The sequence below is a fragment of the Cervus canadensis genome, chromosome 2 (assembly GCF_019320065.1).
Source record: "Cervus canadensis isolate Bull #8, Minnesota chromosome 2, ASM1932006v1, whole genome shotgun sequence".
NCBI lineage: Eukaryota > Metazoa > Chordata > Mammalia > Artiodactyla > Cervidae > Cervus > Cervus canadensis.
In genome coordinates this window covers 90,009,153-90,031,518 of record NC_057387.1, presented here as the reverse complement: position 1 = coordinate 90,031,518, position 22,366 = coordinate 90,009,153, and the positions used below count along the sequence as shown (strand labels likewise).

Sequence of the window (22,366 nt, the reverse complement as noted above, 5' to 3'; positions counted from 1 at the left end):
CAAGAGAAAGACCAGAGTGTTCAGTTCTTCTATGTGAAATGCTCAGAAAAGGCAAATCTACAGACACAGAAAGTAGTTACCCAGGGGTAAGGGTGGGACTTGATGATAAATGGCACAAGGGTCTTTTGGAAGTAAGGGAAATAATTCTAAAACTGGATTGTGATGTTTGAGCAACTCTCAAACATCAAATTTACTGAAAATCATGGATTGTACCATTAAAATGGGTTAATTTTACAGTCTATAAATAACATTAAAAATATTTTAAAAACTCAAATAAAACTATTTTAAAGACTGTCCATTTATCTGGTATCGTTCCCACTAGTATAAAATTCTTTTGGGTTTACTACATGTTAACTGAGTACCTACACTGAGACAAGAACTGTGCTAAATGCTTGGATAAATATGTATGTTTCTAGACCAAAAAGCTCCATCTACTGAGAGAGGTAGATACATAAACAAATGTGCAGGAGAAAATGTTATAATTACTGTAACAGAAGTACAGTGTCCAAAAAAGGCAGGATTCAGAAGATGCCACAAAGAAAGAAGAGGTTCAGCCATGGCTTGCAAGATGGGTGAGCAGGTATTCATCTGCCAGACAAGAGAGGGGAAGGAAGCATATCAAGGAGAAGGAGTTCATTATATATAATAATTAACTGACCAGGTTTCAGAAGATCTGAATTCTAGGCTATGGCTCTTCTGAAGGCTACATAACCATAAGCAAGTTCCTTAACCTTCCCAGTTTGTTCAAATTCAAATGGAAAGGAATGGGCTATGCAGTCTCTACACACATCCAACCATCCTACCATCATTCTATAAAATATTATTCCCCATTTAGGGAAGCCAAGAAACAGCAAAGGAAAGGATCGATATTCTGGACCTACCACAACAGTTATATTTATCTATATAAAGAAAAAATCTCCTAATTTCAAAAAAATAAAGGTTTCTAAATGAGCAAAACTGATTTTAAGATTAGAATCCCCAAAAGGCAAGACACCAGGTTATCATTTATAAAAATAAGCAACAGTTAACTGAGCACTTACTTACCAAACCGTATGCTCAAATGTCTCACTGGTTTTGCCCTATTTAAACTTTAAAAGCAGCTAAAGGAGGTAGGCATATTGTTAATTCTCCAATTTTATTTTATTTATTTATTTTTAAAAATTTGGCCGTGCTGTGCAGCTTGCATGATCTTAAATGTCAGTTCCCCAATCAGGAATTGAATCCATGTCCTCAGCAGTGAAAAGGGCAAAATCCTAATCTCTGGTGGTTATTGTTGTTTGGTTACTAAGTCACGTCCAACTCTCTTGCGACACCATAGACTGTAGCTCGCCAGTCTCCTCTCCATGGGATTTTCCAGGCAAGAATACTGGAGTGAGCTGCCATTTCCTTCTCCAGGGGATCTCCCTGATTCAGGGATTGAACTCATGTCTCCTGTATTGGCAGGTGGATTCTTTACTGCTGAGCCACCAGGGAATTCCCAGTTCTCCAAGCTGAGGAATCTAACACTGAGATGATTCAGGCAGAAAGCAGCAGAGCAAGCCTTTAAATTCAACTCTTCTAACTACAAAGCCTGCACACTCAACAAGATTTCAGTGATAATCATCCGATGTGTAAGACTCACAACAGTTTTAATTTATGACAGGTGACAAGAAGCCTATTCGTATAAAATGACAGAAAATGAATAATAAGCTGGACAGAAGAAGAAGCAGTAGAAGTGGAGAAAATACTATGTACTAAAAGGATACGTGAGTGCCCACTTGAGTGTATTTTTCACTCCCATAAAGACTTACTGAACTGATTTCCTGCTGTGAATCTTGCAGGTGCTGCTGGAGAGGTCCCAGCTGAGCCTTCCCTGACTCCACACTCTCTTCCAACTCTGCTGTTTCTTGCTGTAGGCGACTCAGTTCTTCCCTAGCTTTGGCCAGCTCTTCTTCATAAGTGGAGATCTGTGATTCTTGACTAGTTAGTTCAGCTTTCAGGGATGAGATCTACAACATGAGGTGAATGAGACAACCAGGGGATTAAAAAAAGAGATGTCATTAAAATGTTCTATAACGCAATATTTATTTTAGTTTACTATTTTGGTGTTTTTGATGTATATTTTCTATAGAAAAGGCAATCAGGGACTGACAGAGGAGAGTGGAAGACATAGGTACCATACTTCCAACTAAATTTTAGGGAAAAAAAAAATGCAGTGTCCCATTTCCCCTGTAATTTCTAGATGAAACATGCCCCATCTCCTTCATGTTCCCAAACTTCACATTGACTAGATTGGCACCTAACAATAGCAACAACAACAACAACGAGCAAAGAGGGTTTCTATCTTAAGCCAGCAAAAGCACCTAAGGTAAAGACACGGGCAGTGGTAAGCCGCCAGGCCTTACCAGCTGGGCCTCCTCAGCACACTTCTTTCTGACTTCCTGCAGTTGCTCCTCCAGCTGGGCTTTCTGCTCATCCAGCCCATCAAGGAGTTCCTGTACTTGCTGTTTCTGGGCCTGTAGTTTTTGCAGATTAGTATTCTCCCTTTGCACTTCATCTTGAAGATCCTGAAATACAGGAATATTAACATTATTTATTGGAGGCAAGAGAAGGTTAACAATTTTTAAAAGTCTATCATAAAAAAAAAAGTCTATCATAAGGGAAGGTAAAGTCTCATCTTATTACGTATACTGTGTTGGTGGATTGGAGGACTCATAGCTTTAAATACAATCTTTACTTGAGGACAGCTTTCCTAGATTCCAGATTTAGACATTCAATTTGCTTACTCAGATCCATCCTTGGATGTCTGATGGACTTCTCTAGCATAACAAGAACAGAACTCCTGGCATTTCCTCCCCCTCACTCCACAACATCTGCTTTATCCTCCATCTGCCCCCTCTCAGTTTCTCTGGCCAAAAAATACAGCATCTCCTCCGACTCTTCTCTTTCTCTCACATATCATCTCCAATCTGTCAGCAAATCTTGCTGTTCCTTCCTTCAAAACATATTTTAAAAATCCGGCCATGTTTTTCTTCAACCTCAGCCCAAGTCGTTTTTCTCTCTCTCCTGGATTGCTGCCTTCTAACTGGTTTCCCTTCATCCACCCATGCTACCTTTCAGTTTATTTACAGCACAGTAGTCACTGTTAAAAACCTACATCAGAGGATGGCACTCCTCTGCTCAAAACTCTGCACTGACTCCCCATCTCCCTCACCATAAAAACCCAAGTCCTTACAGTGGCCCTATGTGGTCCCATCTCCCAGCTTCATTTCTACTGCTCTCTCCTGTGCTCACTCTTATTTCACCCACACTGGCCTTTCTGATGCTTCTCAAACATGTCAGATATGCTTCCTTCTCAGATCTTTCACTGATTATCCTCTCTTCCTAGAAAATTCCTCCCCAAATTACCCACATGCCTTAATCCCTCATCTCCTTGAAGTCTCTGCTCAACTGTTACCTTCTCAGTGAGGCCTCCCTCACCATCACCCATCACCATCTCCCTCCACTGATTCTCCTTCATATATAGCATATAATTTTATTTATTTTCTCTAACAGCTCTACTGGGATAATTTGCACACTATACAGGCTTTCCTCATAGCTCAGTCGGTGAAGAATCTGCCTGCAGTGCAGGAGACCCGGGTTTGATCCCTGGGTTGGGAAGACCCCCTGGAGAAGGAAATGGCAACCCCCTCCAGGATTACTGCCTGGAGAATCCCATGGACAGAGGAGCCTGGCAGGCTACAGTCCATGAGGTTGCAAGAGTCGGACACAACTTAGCAACTAGAGAGAGAGAGGGCACACTATACAATTCACCCATTTAAAGTGTACAAGTCAATGGTCTCTAGTATATTTAGAGTTGTGCAACCATGACCAAAACAGTTTTAGAACAGTTTTGTCACTATAAAAAGAAACCCCATACCCATTAATGAGTTACTCTCTATTTCCCTCCCAATCACCCTGACCCTAGGTAACTGTCAATCTAATTTTTTCTCTCTATAGCTTTGTCAACTCTAGACATTTTTATATGAAAGGAATCATACATCTGGATTTTTGTGACTGACTTCTTTCGTGACTTTTAATGTTTTCGAGTTACATCTGTGTTGGCACAAAATAATATAATTAAATAGCTTTAGAAGATATAATTTATACATATCATAAAAACTGCCCACTTAAAGTTTACAATTCAGTAAGGTTTGGTAAATATATACAATTGTGCAAAAATCACCACAATCCAGTTTCATAACACTTCCATCACCTAAAAAGTTTCTTCATACCATTTTGGAATCAATTCTCATTCTCTTTTCAAGCAACAGGCAACCAATGATCTGCTTTGTGTTACTATATTTTTACCTTAGACAGTCTACATAAATAGAATCATATAATATGTAGTCTACTGAAATATATAGTCTACCATATTCTTATACCTAGTATAATATTTCAAGATTCACCCATGTTCTGCATGTATAAGTAGTTTGCTCCTTTTTATTGCTGAGTAGTATTCCACTGTATGGATATACTGGATGGACATCTAGACTAATCCCAGTTTTTGGCTATTATGAGTAATAGAATATATTTCCTTCTATTAGACCATAAACTCCATGAGTCCAGGGATATTTGCAAATTTCATTCACTACTATATTCCCAGTTCCTAGTATACAAGAAATACTCATTGAATGATGAGTAACATCATAAAGATGTCAATTCTCACCTAATTAACCTATATACTTCAAAGACAATCCTAACAAGATTTTCCAAGGAGACTGACAAGCTGCTTCTGAAACATATTTGGAAGAACAAAGGAAAAAAACCTAAAACAGCATTATAAAATGTAAAAGGACTTACCCTATCCAATATTATGAATTACTGGAAAGCTTAAATAGTTAAAAACAGTCTTGTCTGATGCAAGGATAAAGGAAGAAAAAAACAGAATTCAGACACAGATTTAAATTAGAATTTAGACATACACAGAAAAAATGATGAGAAGACATGACATTAAAGCCAAATGGAGGAAAAGAAAGCTAACTAATGAGTAAATGATGCTGGATGTACCCATATGGCAAAAAGAAAAAAAAATTATAACATCTCTAAACATATCAAACAGAAAAATAAATTTCAAGTATATTGCAAACCTAAGATGAAAAACAAAACTTTAAATATGAAGAAGAAAAATAAAGATCTCAGTGTAGGAAAGAACTTCTTAAAACAAAAAAAGATAAACCATTTTAAAATGACATATTTATTTATTCATCAATGTGCCAGACTTTATGCTTAATGATAAAGGATACAGAGATTTTAAAAAATACAATAGGAAATCTTTGTACCTTCTGCTTTTCTGTGGACCTAAAGCTCTGTAAATAATAAAGTCTATTTTTAAAAAAATACAAGGGAGATTTGGGAGACAGATGAAAGCAACCTTGCCATTCTCATTATTTATCAGGAAACACAGCACCCAGGATGGCCTAATTTACAAATCCTCTGACAATTGGGGTTCCTCATCCGAACCAGAGAAAATCACTTGAGTGACTATTTTCCTAATTCTCGGAAGAATGGTAAATTAATACTTCCGTGGCAGATGCACAGGAGAGAGGTTAATTCATTATATATAAAGGATTCCACAAGGAATTAGGACTTGATGCTTTCCAGGAACCACAGGTGACAATGAGGAATGGGTTGATAACTCTAAGGCATGTGTCTGTGGGAGGTGAGCAGAGATCTTGAACAGGGTGAAGTAAAATTGTGAACACAAATTTCTAAAAGTAACAGCAATTTTAAATAACATACTATTCAAAGAACACAATGATCATTCATCAGAATAAGAATCTAAGAACAACAGAGGAAACACTTATCAAAAAAAGGTCTCTGAATTATCGTTAAATAAGACGCTGAACAAGGCTTTTAACAACTGCTTTTTATCTTATATTTTCTCAATCAACCAATTAATTGAAAAGTGCAACTACTACCATGCTGCTTTCCTTAAAAAAATCCCCTTAAAATAGCCAACACAATGGACGATCATGACTCTTCTTGGGCTAACATTCCATGGGTCTAGGTGATTGCAGATTCACAACGGTGAGCTCCACTAGTATTTATCATAAACTTACCAGCATGCCTAAATTTTTTTCATGCCTAAATTTTTAACCTTGCTTACACTGTTAACAGATCCATACTCAAAATGGACATACATTGGCTCTTAACAAACACATGGTAGTTTAACTGTCCCTCCCCTGATTCATAATTTTTGTTTGCCTTTGCTTCTTCCTATTTCAAATGTCCAACTGTCTTTAAAAAAAAAAAAAACAAAAAAACAATTCACTGCATAGAAGATTTCAAAAATTTATGTTGGCTTCCTACTGTTATAGTACAGGAAACTCTACTCAGTGCTCTGTGGTGACCTAAATGGGGAGAAAACCCAAAAAAGAGGAGACGTATGTATGGGGGCTGTGTGCTGAGTCACTCAGTCGTGTCTGACTCTTACACTACAGACAGTAGCCTGCCAGGCTCCTCTGTCCATGGGGATTCTCAAGGCAAGAACACTGGAGGGGGTTGCCATGCCCTCCTCCAGGGGATCTTCCCAACCCAGGGATCAAACCCAGGTCTCCCACATTGCAGGTGGATTCTGAGCCACCAGGGAAGCCCAATCTATGTATACATTTAGCTGATTCACTCTGTTGTTGTACAGCGGAAAGTAACACAACATAGTAAAGCAACTATACTCCAATAAAAATTAATTTTAAAAATATGGTGGTTCCCTCTTATCTACAGTATAAAGTAAAACAGATGACAAGATACCTTAGAACCTTCATTTATGGTCCTCATGTTCACCTGTGCCCCATCCTCAACAGATCTTCTTTTTTCTCCAATAGACAGTGTACTTCAAATTCCCTATGCTTTTCCCATACCATCTGCTCTGTCTTGAATGCCCTTCTACACCATCCCTATCTGGAAGCTCACTTTTCGTTCTTCAAGACCCAGCCACATTTAGTATGACCCACCCTGAGTTTCCCTTACCTGTGCTCTTAGAGCAGTTAGTACCTAACCTCTATTATCATACTCACTACAATGCATGATATGTGTGTATTAGCTGCTCATTTGTGCCCAACTCTCTGTGACCCCACGGACTGCAGCCCACGAAGCTCCTCTGTACATAGAATCCTCCAGGCAAGAATAATGGAGTAGGTAGCCATTCCCTTCTCCAGGGGATCTTCCTGACTCAGGGACTAAACTTGGGTCTCCTGCATTGCAGGCAGATTATTGACCATCTGAGCCACCAGGGAAACACAATGTAAAAAACAGTGTACTAGAGTTACCTTTAAATAATAAACTCCTGATAGACAGCCAATGCCTCATCTTTCTTAGAGGTTCCACAACCTAGTACAATGTCTTGCACATTCCAGGCAATTAATCAGGCAATGATTTGTAACTATCACAAGAATTCTACTATCTGGGAGAAACTATTGGGGAATGTGCCTGAAGCTGACAGAAACAACTTCATATTCTTTCAACATACTACAGAAAGCTTAACTCTACATTTAAACTCTAGCAAAATATTAAAACTAGCCTCTAATTGACATACAGCAAACGCGTTTTGTTAAATTAAAATAGTATCTAAATTTCTATACTGATTCAACATTTGTATAGACTGTAGACCAAGAATGAGTTGACATTTTAAATTTCCATTATATGGAAATAATCTTTCCTGCTTTAGCATGTCACTGTGGCATATATCTTTCTTTCTTTTTTTACCTTGTATTATATACTATTACTCTTTAGGAAGACAAAATAACAGCTTCACTTTAACCTAGTACCTTGAAAACCTACAGTGGCTTGAAAACTTCTTGTAATTACAAAATATTTTGAAAGCACGCCATTTGCAGATCTAAAGTGATTTTTATTTTTGGGAAAATAATCCATTGTCAATACTCTGTTATAAAATTATTATATGGTTTACACATAACAATATGCCGACCCAAAAGGCATTTTTAAAGAAATGCTTAACAGGAATAGGAAAAATGTTACTTATTCCAATTTTCAAAAATTCTACTCTAATTTCCTACCCTCTCCCCAATCTCCCCCATAAATCTTAGACTTCACATCTCTAATAATATCTAGTCTTTATAAACACATGTAATTTTGATGTCTCTACTTTCATTCTAAATCCAATTAAGAAAAATGAAATTTGCCTTAAAAGGGCCACATAATTAAAAAAAAATGACTAGGACATAATGCTAATTTTTAAAAGTTGAATACAAAGGCATATACAGTATGACTGTAAATGAATATAAAGCCATGCACATATACTCAGAAAATATAGCAAAATGTTAACCATGACTCTCCCTGAAATGTGAAATTGTAGAGTTTTTTTCTTTTTACACTTTCCTTTATTTTAAAAGATTAATATGGACTCATATTACTTTTATAATCAGAAAATGTCAAGTCTGCAGTTTTTAAGTATCACATATCATATGGTTTCATACCAATATAAAAATATTCTGATGTAACTGAATTTTTAACGTAACAACTACCAATAGTAGGATCAATGCTGGTTTCCTTTAACAAAATGAACCAAATTTCAAAACTTGTATTTTTTAGTGAGCCACTTTAAACACATCCCTAGAAGAAAGGTTTATGTAAGAGGAAAGGGAATAAACAAATCAATGTAACATTTATTCATTCTTGCCCTTTCTCTTCCAAAGAGCAAACATATTCCCTCAAATTTCCCAACCTCACTTTTATGCTACAGTAAAAATCCACATAGTAACACAAAAGTATGGGCCTTGAGGGAAAGGTTATTGAAAAAATACCTCACATTGGTGACATACTTTAAGCTGGACAGAGGTCCATATTCAAATTAAAGCCTCTCCATGTCTATTTCAAATATGAAAAAAGATCTTCTCTAAAAAAATTCCAACACTAATCCATGCACACAAATGTCTTCTTTTTCAGTAAGCAAACTTAAAATTATTAAACTGCACAAAAGCAAAATGAACAGATTGCAAACACAAACACTAGGAAGAAAAAGAACCAAATTTCACTACAAAATTACTTGGTAAGGCTGCCACCACTGTAATGTAATTTTCACAACAATTTCAATATCCATATCTACTTGGCTATTTTATTTTGGCACAGAATGGTTTATCCTGAGACTAAGTGAAGTCAACGGATGTACATCTCTCTCCATGCCCACCCTTGACTAGGACAGTGGCAGCTTCTCTTAGCAAACACCATCTTCTACTAAACTAGGATAATTTTCTCTTAATCTTAAAGTAGCCCTTTGGGGAAATTCTCTCCTGGATTAGGATACAACCTCAGTTACTATCAAATGCCAACTCATCAAGGAAGTGACTAGACACTTGCAGATGCCTTCCTAGTTACGCTCTATCTTCCATCATCACGCTCTACTTGCTCACCTGTGCCATCAACAACAAAAGAAAAGAGGGTAGCAGCAATTAGGAAATGGCAAGGATAAAGTGACAAGACTACTGTAATGCACTGCCAAGGTTTGCTTTAGAAAAATACCAAAGCAAGCCACATTCAAGATTCTTTATCGAGGAGTGAAAGGATCCTTGATCTGCAATCTTGGCTTTATTTAAAACTAAATTTCAAGGAAAATATCCTATTTTCTAGAAATCACAGAAGATAAAGAAAATGATAAACTTGTCCCCATCCCGCCATATCCTCTGAAGTGCTACGGAGGGTAGTGGAAATTAAATTTAAACAAATATATAAAAGCTCTCAGCTATATTCAAGAATAAGATAATTCATTTTAACAACCCAAATTGGCTGTACAATCAAAGTAGTTAAATCTATGAAACATGAATACATTTAGATCTATTTCATATAAATACAGAGTAAAAAATAAACAAAAAGGATACTAATTTATAAATAAAACACTTAAAAAAAAAAAACTCAAAGCATACATACGGTATATCTATACTTGAAAAGTTATTATAGAAAATAAAGGAAATTTTAAGTATTTTGGTAATCTTACAGAAAATGCTATTTAGTTGATTAAAAAAACTCTACAGATTAATCCAGAACTAAAAATAATCAGGTACATTCATTATGTTGGCCTAATTCTCAAAATAGAAGTTACAGGAATATTCTTAACATAAAAAAGTATCAACTATAAAGCAAGATGTTTTTTAAGTCAAAGACCAGAAAGGGAGCCTATTAAACTAGGGTAGATGTTAGAAAACCTCACTAACAGCCTGCCTCTATTTCTCAATCATATGCTTCTCAGCATGTTCTAAGAGCATTATCGCCAGGAAAAGAATGTTGAGCTCATGTATCTAATTTTATTTCCACCCAAAATAAGTCATCTTTCTTCATCTAGGGGGAAAAAAATGGGCAATTACTATAAGCTACTAAATCTTTATTGATAAAGTTTAAATAACTGTGAGCTTCTCTCTCATGAAGGTAGTATGAACAATATGGAAAAGTCTGACTCTTTATGATACCACCTGTGCTCCCAATCCTTTCTGCCTGTGGTTTCTGGGTGTCTCTTGTCCCATTTTTAATTTCATGCACAAAATGGAAGTTTATTCGTTTCTACTGTCAATAGCTTCCTTAAATTTACCTCCATCTAAGAATATATTACCATCTACAGTATAAGATATGATCCAAGGTACAATTTTTGAGCTTAGGGAGCTCACAATATAGGCTGTAAGATATTGGAATCTATATACACACACATTAAGTGAGTACATAAGATAACATACTGGTATGCCATGCAAGTGTATACACATTCCTCTGGAAGTTCCAACACAAGAAAAACAAGCAAACTGAAGGGACAAAGAAGGGAAAATTTAGAAAACTGATGAGTCTCAGTTGGATTTTAAGACATGGGTGGAATTCACACAAATAGGAAGATAGGGAACATTCTAGATTGCAGCAACAAAAGTTATAAGAGTGGAAATAACAGAACAAGTGAATGCCACACAGTTCAGAAGCAGGCAATCAAAAAATAAGTAGTACAAGAGGATGGCCTATAATCTTTTTTTTCTACTTCCAATATACCCATAAGGATGACATTCTCCCACTACTAACAATGGCAGTGGGCAGCAGTAAAGATTTTCACATATGAGAGTCATAATTACTAAAACTGGTTTGGGTAGAAAGCAAGGAGGAGGATGGAGTAAGCACTTATACCTGACTTAAAAATTTCAGATGTTAGGTAACAGGGGTGGCAGTAGTGAGAAAGAAAAACAGACAGAAAAGTTCAAAACTTGAAGTCAATTTTTTTCAGCAAGGTGAGACTCATTTTAGATACACTGGATTTGAAATGATAAACCTCAAAATGCCTAACTGGAGATGTGAGACTTGCACTCAAGAAAGTTGAGGGCTTGACAGATGTTTGGGAATCATCAGTATATGGTATGTGGATGACAGAGGGTAGGGAAAAGGGAGGAAAGAGGGGGTCAGAGTGTGTCCATCAGTCCTGGGCAAAGGCAACAGAAGCAAAAGGTCAAAGAAGTAGGGCTACGAATATTCAGGAGAAAGCAACCCAAGAAATCAGTAACCAATGCAGGAAGAACCCATGGATTTGGCTTTAAGATTATTCTTGGTCTTGGGGAGATAAATTAAGCACAAAGGTATGGATGAACAGGAAATTAAGCAAGATTACTGAAAAGCTAGGAAGGGGGAGGGAGGGTGGGGGAAAGGGTCACACAAAGCAACAAAAATAGAGAAAAATAGCCTGGCAGTTAAAGTGACAGCAACAGGGGAAAAAATACTGATTAGCCCTATATGGAGATAGGGCTCCCCAGGTGGTGCTAGTGGTAAATGTAGGAGACACCTGCCAATGTAGGAGACACAAGAGACAGAAGTTAGACCCCAGGGTCAGGAAGATCCCCTGGAGGAGGGAATGGCCAACATCCAGTACTCTTGCCTGGGGAATCCCATGGACAGAAGAGCCTGGCGGGCTACAATTCACAGGGTCGCAAAGAGTCGCACACACTGAAGCAACTTATCTGAGGCACTTTACCAACAATATGTCATTTTATTCTAACAGCAAAACTCTGTTATCTCATGTTACAGAAGTGAAAACTAATGTGTAGAGTGGTTAAATATGTTCCTTAGGATCTCAAACTTCAGAAGAGCCAGAATTAGGAACCGAATTCAAGGTTCCCTGATACCAAGTCATTCCTATAAACTTCTATGCAAAATTGAAGAAAGCATACATGAGGATGAATTCCTAAATATTTGTTGATTACCTTGAAGGACAGTTTTTTTTTTTTAAAGATTCTGTGTTATTACTGTCCAATACATGAAGTTCTGATAAAATAAAATCATACAGTACAGATAAAAACAGGCTGTGAAAGCTGAGTCGTTTTAGGGCGAAATGGCAGATCGCTTAACAGTTTTGTTTTTTTTTTAGGAATTCGAAATGTTTAAAAATAGATAAGGTGGTTTCTGAAAAAGAAAGAAAAAGAGAAGTGAAAAAGAAAGGAAAAAAAAGAAAAGAAAAGAAGAAGAATGGCAGGGAGGGAGAAGAGAAGAAACCACTGAGGAAATGTTAGCTCACAAGAAAATCTGACTTGAAAGAAGTGACAAATGCATAAAAAATGCATAGACTTTGTGTTGGTTAATGCAATAGTAAACAACAGAATATACAGGCCTCATAATACTTCTGTAATGGTGTACATATAATGTCTCTAGCACTTTTGGAAAATATGCAGACACTAATTAAAGATCATTCTAGATAAAAATACATATTTCTTTAAAGGGGTGGGGATCGCAGGAGGCGAGTGTGATCTCAGAGCACATCCCTGCAGATGTACAAAGATGAAACTACATTTTTTTGAAATTCTAGTGAACGTGGCAGCAAAAATTTGTTGCAAGGATGTTGGCTGGTTTTCACAAAGGTTTTTGTTTTTACAAATGGAGCTATAAGGTTATATTTGAAGAAAAATTTTAATAAAATTGTGCATATGCAGTTTAAGGTAGGAAAGAATGTGGGTCTACCTTCTTCCTGTAACAACAAGAAACTCAAACCATAAACATTTGAGATAGAACAGCCTTTTACAGTTTCCCCCCTTTGCATCATTTTGGATCTAATTTCTCCACAGAACTTGACAAACTAGCAGTGTACCTCATATGAGTTAACAGTGATCATCTCATGACATAAAATATGAAGTTAATTGTTGGTTTGTTCTTCAAAAAAAAAATCATGAACTGTGAGTTTTCAAGATGGTAATATATCAGAACACAGACAGGAAACAAACATGTAGAAAATTAATTACGTAGCAGACCTTCTAATTTACCTGAATTAGAAAGACTATATAAATGCTAAAAAAAAAAAAAAAAAAAGAACTAGTCTTTTGGCACTTTGATCAAATCTAAAGAGGCTTTGAAGTCTGGTTTCTGTACTTGAGATATGAGCTCATATTATCACAAACTGTAACTTTAGAAATACAGAGAAAAGCAAGAATATGCAGAAAAGCCATATATGATTGAGGCAGGAAAACATTTATTGATGAGTCAAAATTCTCTTACTTCTCCCTTGATGCCTTCATTTTGGCATTTTTCATTAGCACCTACATTAGATGGGGTCAGAAGGAAGCAGGAAAGCGGTAGTACAATGCCTTTTGGCAGAGAAATGAGAAAACAAGCACTAAAAATTCAAGTTAGTTACAGATCTTAATTATTCATGTTATTCCTAGTCTGTGCCTCATTACCAATGGCTAATTCAGAGTTAACTCAATAGGTAATACAATATATTATCACTTTCAGGTAAGTGGTCTTGTTTCAGAAAATCAAAAATAATCACTAAAATGAAAGCTTTAATTACTTGTAGATGTCAACTATCCATGTCATTCTTAGTCTAGTATCTCATTACCATAAACAATATAAAAATACCTGTACTGACATGGAATGAGTAATGAATCTACTAATGCAAAAAGCTTTAATTCTATGTTTTTTTTCAATGAACCTACATGTTCAACCATTACAACGTGGCCTACACTCACCATGCTCTAAAATACCTTTTATTTACAGCACCTTATGCAAAAAAAAAAAAAAATTCAACTATTTAGACTTCCTCAGCCAAGCACACATTTTGGATTCAGCAAACTTGAAGGTTTAACATGTTCCTTACCATCAACACTAGGTAAAAGAAGGGCTAGCATATAACAAATGTTGACTGACAACAAAACTTCTATAAATATAACAAATCAAATATTTAAGGATAGCTGATTTAGTTTGAAAAGAAAAGTGTAAATTTTAGTGTTCTCCCAAAGCAGCTATTTAAAATTCACAATCTCAAAAGATGCAGTAGTGAAAAACCACAGATAGATATATACACACAAAAAAAAAATAGTGTCTACTGCAAAAACCTTGGTACTTTGAAACATATCTGGCTAAATTTAGAAGTTGTCCAATATTATATCAGTAACTACCTCTACCTCTTCAGATTGAGAAAACTTTTGTAGATCATCTTATCTTCCATTCTTAAGCTATTTTCAGCAGTAACTGCTTAAAGTCTATGACTCCTGCATTTCTTAAGCTCAAAAATTGCACAAAAATAAAGTAATTGAGGATATCATTCCATATTTCACTATCACAAAGAGAAATATATTAGTGACAATCCATTGACTCTGTATCACCTTTAGGAAAATTCCAGTATATATAATAAGTACAATAATAGAATCAACTTCTAACAAGAAGTCTCTCTCTCTGGCTTCTTCTTCAACCCCTCAATAAATCATTCTCCCCACCCTAGCATGGTCCACCTATCATACCATCTCTGGTGAAAGTGCTACATCAAAACAAAATACTGGATCTAACAGCTTTAGAGCTTTTGCCCATTTAAAACTACTAAGACAAGGAAATCCAACACAGGACTGTTCAGGTTAAGAAATGTCCACGCCTGAGCTCTTACTGGCGACTGCTCCAGTGCTTCTGCATCCAACACCCTGTGTGCTGGTGCAGCATTTAAGAAATGATGTCCCAAGAACACGGTTATTGCTTATGGCTCTAAATGCAACACTGCCCAATTTTCTATATTTTAACGTTTGAAATACCTCTTTTGTGTCATTCCCAATCAGAAATGGAGGTCTTTTTGTCTTTTCTATTTGTAAAATGAAACTACTTAACACAGCACTTAGTAAAAATGAATTAAATCTCTTTATGCCAAAGTTTAAGATATCCTGGCTACTAAGCAACTTGTAAAATGCTATTTTGAATTGTTCCCTATCATTTCCTACCCTACTAGTATTGAGACAGTCCTTTAAAATGTTAGGTCTCCTAGCTAAAAAAATCTCACACCCATGAAAAACCAATGTGCGTTTTCATGATGATGATGCTCTCATTCATTCAGTTTTATTGGCGCAATAATATTTATATGACAAGTCATTCAAACTTACCTTTAAGGCTATAATATGCAGATAAATATCACCTTAAAAATACTTTTAAAATGAGAAATTTATGCTGAAAAATACTGCTTTATCATTGTAGTGTAATCTTTGCAGGCCAGAGTGAGGAGAAAAATAATAATTTTGTCAAAGATAAGGATTCATATCACATAAATAACAGGGATTCCCTTTACCTACTCACCAATACCACAACCATCACACTGTAAATGCCTCTCTACATTTAAAATGAATCCTCCTAAATCAGAAATGGAATACTGAATTTGACAGTTCACATACCTGAACCTCGCTTGTTCTCTGTTTAACAGCATCTTCTTTCTCCTTAAGGTCCTGTTCCACATTATTCTTTTCCCTAGAAGACCAGCAAACAATGCAAGAATATTTGAGAACATCAGCTACAGCCGGTATGGTTATCCATCCTCCTAATCCTGAATCGCTTTTTAAATACATGGTGAAACATTCAATTTTTAAATGAAGGGCAGCTTTTTCTACCCTCTTTTAATTATTTATGGAATAGAAATCAATATAAGCTCTATTAGTAAAAAAAAAAAATCGCTTTCTCACTAAAATGTGGTGAAAAGAGAATAGATTAAAAAAGGAAGAGGAGAAAAATAATCAATGAAACATTAAGGTTTCACTGATCTCACTGTTGCTATGGAAATGCTGTCCAATGAAAATTACTGGTGAAAAACAAGGAGGGGTTGCATCAGCTCTGTGAGCTTAACCCTTAAATACCACTGTTAAATAAAATGAAAATGGCTAAGAGAAACAGTCAACAATATTAAGGAAAAGGACATTACTTAAGTGCTAATTACCTCTTAAATCCCTTGTGTGCACCAATTTTAGAATGACACAACAGAGAAAATAGAAAAGACTGCCAATACACAGGTCATCTGATCTATTCAATACTGCATCTGCTCAAAAGCTATTTTAGGACCACCTTTCAATATCAATTGATCAAATATATAAGATAGTGTGCACTGAGTGAAAAAAAGAATCACATTAGCATTTATCTCTTTCTACTCTTCAGGTCATACATGTTAGGATCCACATTTACATTGAAATATCATTTTCTAAATTCTTATATGCTTCCATCAAAACTGGATTCCTAATAAGGGACTCTTAAGCAATCTTAGATTCGGAATTACAAAACAGAGGTTTTTTTTTTTTAAAGTAACAAATTTAAATGCCTGGTTGTACTGAAATCTCTCCCCTCCCCACTGCTCCCTTCACTTTCTTTTTCCACAAAATGAAAAGAAAAAGCCACAGAATTCTGCAAGAATACACTTTTGGGGTGAGGCGAAGGTAATGAAGACCAACAAGAAGAAGGGAGGATGCCATTCAAGAAGTCCTTCAAATTAGCACTGCAGAGTTTTTTCTTAGAGCTTCATGACTGTATTTCAGTTTCAGCTTAAGACATAAACCAAACAGAGGCTCAGGCTCCATTAAGCTGAGGCATAAAATAAAGTGAGAAAATTTTACCACAGGAGATACTTAAGGGACCTACATGCCACTTTTAAATTTCTCACCAGGGTAGATAAAAATCAACTGTTTTGGATACATAGGTGCAATGCTCTTAAGATTTGTATGAGGGGGGAAAAGTACAATAATAAAGCTATTTGTGTAATGCTGCTTTTAAATACCAAAGATGACCAAGGAGCTCACTAACTGTTTGTCAGATGGGTCAAAATATGATTCAAGATGTAGTGGAGGTTTTTAAACATTCTCTTATCATACGAATCACTGTGGCAGCCCATTACTCCCATACCTCAAACTACTTATTAAGCAAAGGTCATCCCTTACTTCCAGTCCTTAAAAAATTAGGTAAAATTGAAAACCAAAAAAAAAAACCCAGGAAGAAAAATTTAAATATACTCCACAAATTCTGCAAGTTCAATCTTAGAAATTTTTTCTTTCCACCTTATGTGAGCAGAGGAGTGTTTCCAGTCCTGCTGCAGCATGTCAAAAATCAGTCACATGAAACACCAGCTTCCTCCCTTCATCCCAAATCCTCAGAGGCATTCCACACAAGGTCAGTACCAACTCAGTTCCTTGTTTCTGACAGTAGATAATAACAAAAACAGAAAATGCAACATAGTATCACAAACCAAACGTGCACACACTAATATGCATGTCTGTATTTAATCTTTTCTTGCTCTGCTGTTAATTGCTGATACTGACCATGTCTGCTCAGATCAAGTGTGCATGAAAGAAAACAGGGTGCAAGAAGGCAGTGAACTGCTTTAACACAACTAAGACACAAGAATGGGAGAGCAAAAGAAGGAAGCTCACTCAGTGAAAAAGGAAAACAGATTACAAAGTACTCTCAGCTCTAACCAGCAAACAACGTTGATGTTTGGGTAAAATGGAAGAAGAACGTAAAGTACAAATTCATGATTTTGGGTGTGGGAGGGGTGGGGAGTGGTGGTGATATCAAACACCCTGAAGACCATTCCCAACTAAATAAAAATATAGGAATTTTTAGGGATTAAAAATTTCTCTTTATTCTGAGATCAATTAAATTTAACTTTCAGTCCATATTTATCTAGTCAAATTCTGGTCTCATAATATAACTCATTTTATTATCGAAATCAAGTAGTATAATTACTGAACAGAAAACTTTAAAAAGAATAAAATGACCAGTTACAGTACTTTCTATACCAAACCTATGACTGATTCATGTTGATGTTTGGTAGAAACCAACACAATACTGTAAAGTAATTACCCTTCAATTAAAACTAAATAAATTTTTTAAAAATTAATGAATGAAAATCTTTCCTAAAACCAGACTGAAAATCAAATAATTTTCTCATTAATTTAGATGATAATTTCAGAGATACCAAATTGTTATTCTGTGGTATTCCACAGGCATTTAACCTCTATAACTATCTTTCTCATTTCAGGCAACTAAAAATATGTAAACACACTTTAGATACACTAACGATGGCAGGCCATATTCCTTACATTCTCCTCTCAAACAACAGGTGTATTTTTCTAAAGGTGATGAATACATAGTCAATACAAGAACATCCAAGCATTCTGTTTAACACTAGTAATTTAAAATTTTAATTATTTTTAAGACTCTGTGCCACAATAAAAAGATGTTTAGATGCAGTTTCCTAAGGAGTCCATCAATACATGTGGATAAGACATACATATCTCAAAGACAGGTGTGTGAGTATCTTGTGGCTTATCTTAGACGTCGGGAAAAGCTACTGCCTTCACCTTAGCAACTTCTGAAAAAGGGAAACGATCCTACACACCCTCCATTTTAGACTATCTCTCTGGCCCTATTTACTCCCAAGATTATAGCACATCTTGAAGAATCCACAAATATCAAAGCTGTAAAGAAAGGCCAGAAAAAGAGCTTCCTAGTGTTTCAAAGGTTGACGGAACCTGGAATCTGAACCAGCAAGAAAAGCAAAATACAAGCTAAGCTTTCAGAATCTGAAGTTTATAACTGCATAAACTTATGATCAAGTAGTCAAACATCCGTCCAAGGACTGGAGGCTTGGATTCTAATCTGGCTCTGCCACGAAATGGTTTTTCTGACTCTGATTAGGTCATACAACTATTCAGAGCTTCAGTATTATTTTTCACTCTGCAGATGCTGATATCTCTACCATCTTAAGATCTGTACAGTGAAATGCACAAGATAGCATGTAATTAAGAAAAAAGTAGGCACTGAGCCTATGCTGATTTGGTTTTATCTATAATATTAATATTACTTAGAATTTTAAATAATATAGATGGAGTAATTTTTAAATTTGTTAAACAGAATCATGGGATACCAGAAAGTTTATAAAACACTGATGTTGTCTAAATACTCAAAATAACTACTGTCTACATTTAGAAACTCATTATATGGTTTTCAAAGCATAAGACTTGGAGTAAAATAGTCCAAAATTCAAATACTGGCTCCATCATAGTCATCCTTGTTAAACCACTGAAGTAACAGCTCCTTGTTCTAGCTGACCTGCCCTTCTTCGAGGACTCAGCGATCTTAGGAGACTGCTCCTCTCTCCCTATTATCTTTCTACCCGTACAGTTCCAACAGAACATATCATCTTTTTCATCTTTTTAACCTCTCTGAATAATAATTAGCCAGTGATTAGTTTCCAACCAAAGCTCAACCAATCATAGCTTCCCACCTCATAATCACAGGAATTACCTCAAGATAGGGCCCCTGATCAAAGCCAAGGTAGTTACAAACTTTATCTAAGATGCCTTTATTTGGAATTAATAGAAAACAACAACATGAATTAGATTTTACAGAAGCAGGATTTTGTATACAATTGAAGTTAAGTTGGTATCAAGTCCAATTAAACCATTCAGTTTGGGTGATAAAGTATTGGAGATTCCCAGGCTGGCATAGTTCCTGGTGAAATACCAAATGATAAATACACACAGTGGTGACAGCCGCATAACAGTGCAAACACATCCATACCACTGGTCTGTACGCCTGAAAATGGCTTTAAAACGGTTAACTTTTTGCTATGCATATTTTACCACAATAAAAAAGGTTAATAAAAAGGAAAGCACAGAGATGAGAAAACTCTAGATAACAGATTAATTAATCTAAGATGGAGGGTTATGTGCGGTAAATAAAGCTGTAATGGTAGATCAGGTTATGATTATAAAAAAACTTCAGTACTAGGTAAAGACACACAGATTTTTAATATAGGCAGACAAAGTGAGTCCCCAAAGATCTGTGTTGTGCTTTTCTGAACTCCTGAATGGCATTAAACAACATAGCTCTTCTTTCTCTGCTGGTTTCTGCTCTATTGGGAAAGAGAGGAAGCAGAGGCTCTTATTATTGAGAAAGCTGATGACAGTTGCTAGAAAGGCAACAGAACACTCTGACTCTGCTTATCTTGGGAACTGTCAGAAGTCTTGAGCTGGATTAGAGTAACAACTGCAGACAGTTGATAAGAAAGTCTTGGCTTGTAATTCAAACCACTCTGAAAGTTAAGACTCTAAGAATTCATATCTAGTTGATAAAAACTTAAAGTTTGAGACTAAAGACAATGATTTGTACCTTAAATTGTTAATTTCTCTTTGCCTTAAATATATAATCACTATACAACTATGTATTATTTTAATTCTTTCAACAAACAGCTATTGAGTATCTGTGCTATATTGTGCTTAGTCGCTCAGTCGTGTCCGACTCTTTGCAACCCCATGGACTGCAGTCTTGCAGGCTCCTCTGTCCATGGGGATTCTCCAGGCAAGAATACTGGGGTGGGTTGCCATGCCCTCTTTCAGGGGATCTTCTCAACCCAGGGACAGAACCCAGGTCTCCCGTATTGCAGGCGGATTCTTTACTGTCTGCGCCACCAGAGAAGCCAGAATACTGGAGTGGATAGCCTAGCCCCTCTCCAGGGGAACTTCCCAACCCAGGAATCAAACAGGGGTCTCCTGTTTGACCAGCTGAGCCACCAGGGAAGCCCACTGAGTATCTACTATATACCAAACAAGATTAAACTTGGCCCCCTACTTATAGTTTGCTGGGAAAACAAAAATAGCCATTAATGATAAAACTGTTAAGATAATTGTTATAAAAACTTAAGTGCATTTGATCCTATGGGGAAAAAACAAAACTTCCTAGTTTTAAGAGGCTGGCTTTTTTAAATGAGTTTTAGTTTTGAAAAGTAAGTCCAAATGTATTCATTGACAAAGACTGTTGAAAGGAAAGGCCAACTGGAGACAGGAAAAAACACAAACTTTGGAGTGTGGCTCACATGACCACTGCCCTGTCAGTGAAAGATTCCAAATCTAGATGATTCATATTCTTTTAAAGGAGAAAAGAAAGTTTATTTTGCAAAGTCCAAATAATTAATTTATTCTACTTGCCTAGCAGGATAAAATGAGATGAAAAAACTCAAAGAAAAGAAATGTAAGACTAGGACTTAATTTTCTTAAAGAGAACAATGGATAATAAAGTTGATGAGATTATTAATTTATATTCCACCTAGAAGTACTTCAGCACAATGCTTAGTACACAATACGTGCTTAGTAAACGCCAGCAATCATCATCATCATCCAATTTACTAGCATAAGAGCATAAAATTTACTGGCTTTTTGGAAAGTTCTAATCAAGCACCTAATCACTTCACGGCAAACAGATGGGGAAACAATGGAAACAGTGACAGACTTTATTTTCTTGGGTTCTAAAATCACTGCAGATGGTGACTGAAGCCATGAAATTAAAAGATGCCTGCTCCTTGGAAGAAAAACCATGATCAACCTAGACAGCATATTAAAAAGCAGAGACATTACTTTGCCGACAAAGGTCCGTCTAGTCAAAGCTACAGTTTTTCCAGTAGTCATGTATGGATGTGAGACTTCAACCATAAAGAAGGCTAAGTGCCAAAGAATTGATGCTTTTGAAATGTGGTGTTGGAGAAGACTCTTGAGAGTCCCTTGGACTGCAAGGAGATCCAACCAGTCCATCCTAAAGGAGATCAGTCCTGGGTATTCACTGGAAGGACTGATGCTGAAGCTGAAGCTCCAATACTTTGGCTACCTGATGCAAAGAACTGACTCAGTGGAAAAGACCCTGATGCTGGGAAAGACTGAAGGTAGGAGGAGAAGGGGAAACAGAGGATGAGTTGGTTGGATGGCATCACCAACTCAATGTTCATGAGTTTGAGCAAGCTCCAGGAGCTGGTGATGAACAGGCCTGTTGTGCTGCAGTCCATAGGGTCGCAAAGAGTCAGACACGACTGAGTGACTGAACTGAATTGAATCAAGCATCCAGAGTGATGGTAGTTAGAACTTAAATATGTTGGTAGAGACTGACTCCTAAATCCTTCAGGATCTGAAATTTCTTGGTAGACATTTTCATTTCCCCAAAACAAACTGAAACATATTTTCTAAAATGTGCTGCTCTTAAAAGACCTAACTTCCCCTTAATAAGCTATCAGTTTCAGAAAATAATGCAAGCAAGTAAAATGTCATTTCTATAGCAAACAACAGGTTCAGAGCAGAGGTCCAAGAGAAATATAAGCCACACACGT

The 22,366-nt window shown here is 36.3% G+C and overlaps 1 protein-coding gene across 8 annotated transcripts in view; it reads right to left on the bottom strand.

Moving 5' to 3' along the window:
• The window catches only part of EPS15 (epidermal growth factor receptor pathway substrate 15), a 139,510-nt gene that overhangs the window by 42,189 nt on the left and 74,955 nt on the right, over window positions 1-22,366 (bottom strand). For all 8 annotated transcript variants that reach the window (XM_043461355.1, XM_043461358.1, XM_043461359.1 and 5 more), the window contains exons 13-15: window positions 15,627-15,699; window positions 2,385-2,546; window positions 1,791-1,988 (exon numbers count right to left, since the gene is read on the bottom strand). In XM_043461355.1, coding sequence (XP_043317290.1) covers window positions 1,791-1,988; window positions 2,385-2,546; window positions 15,627-15,699 — 433 coding nt within the window. The remainder of the gene's footprint in view (window positions 1-1,790; window positions 1,989-2,384; window positions 2,547-15,626; window positions 15,700-22,366) is intronic.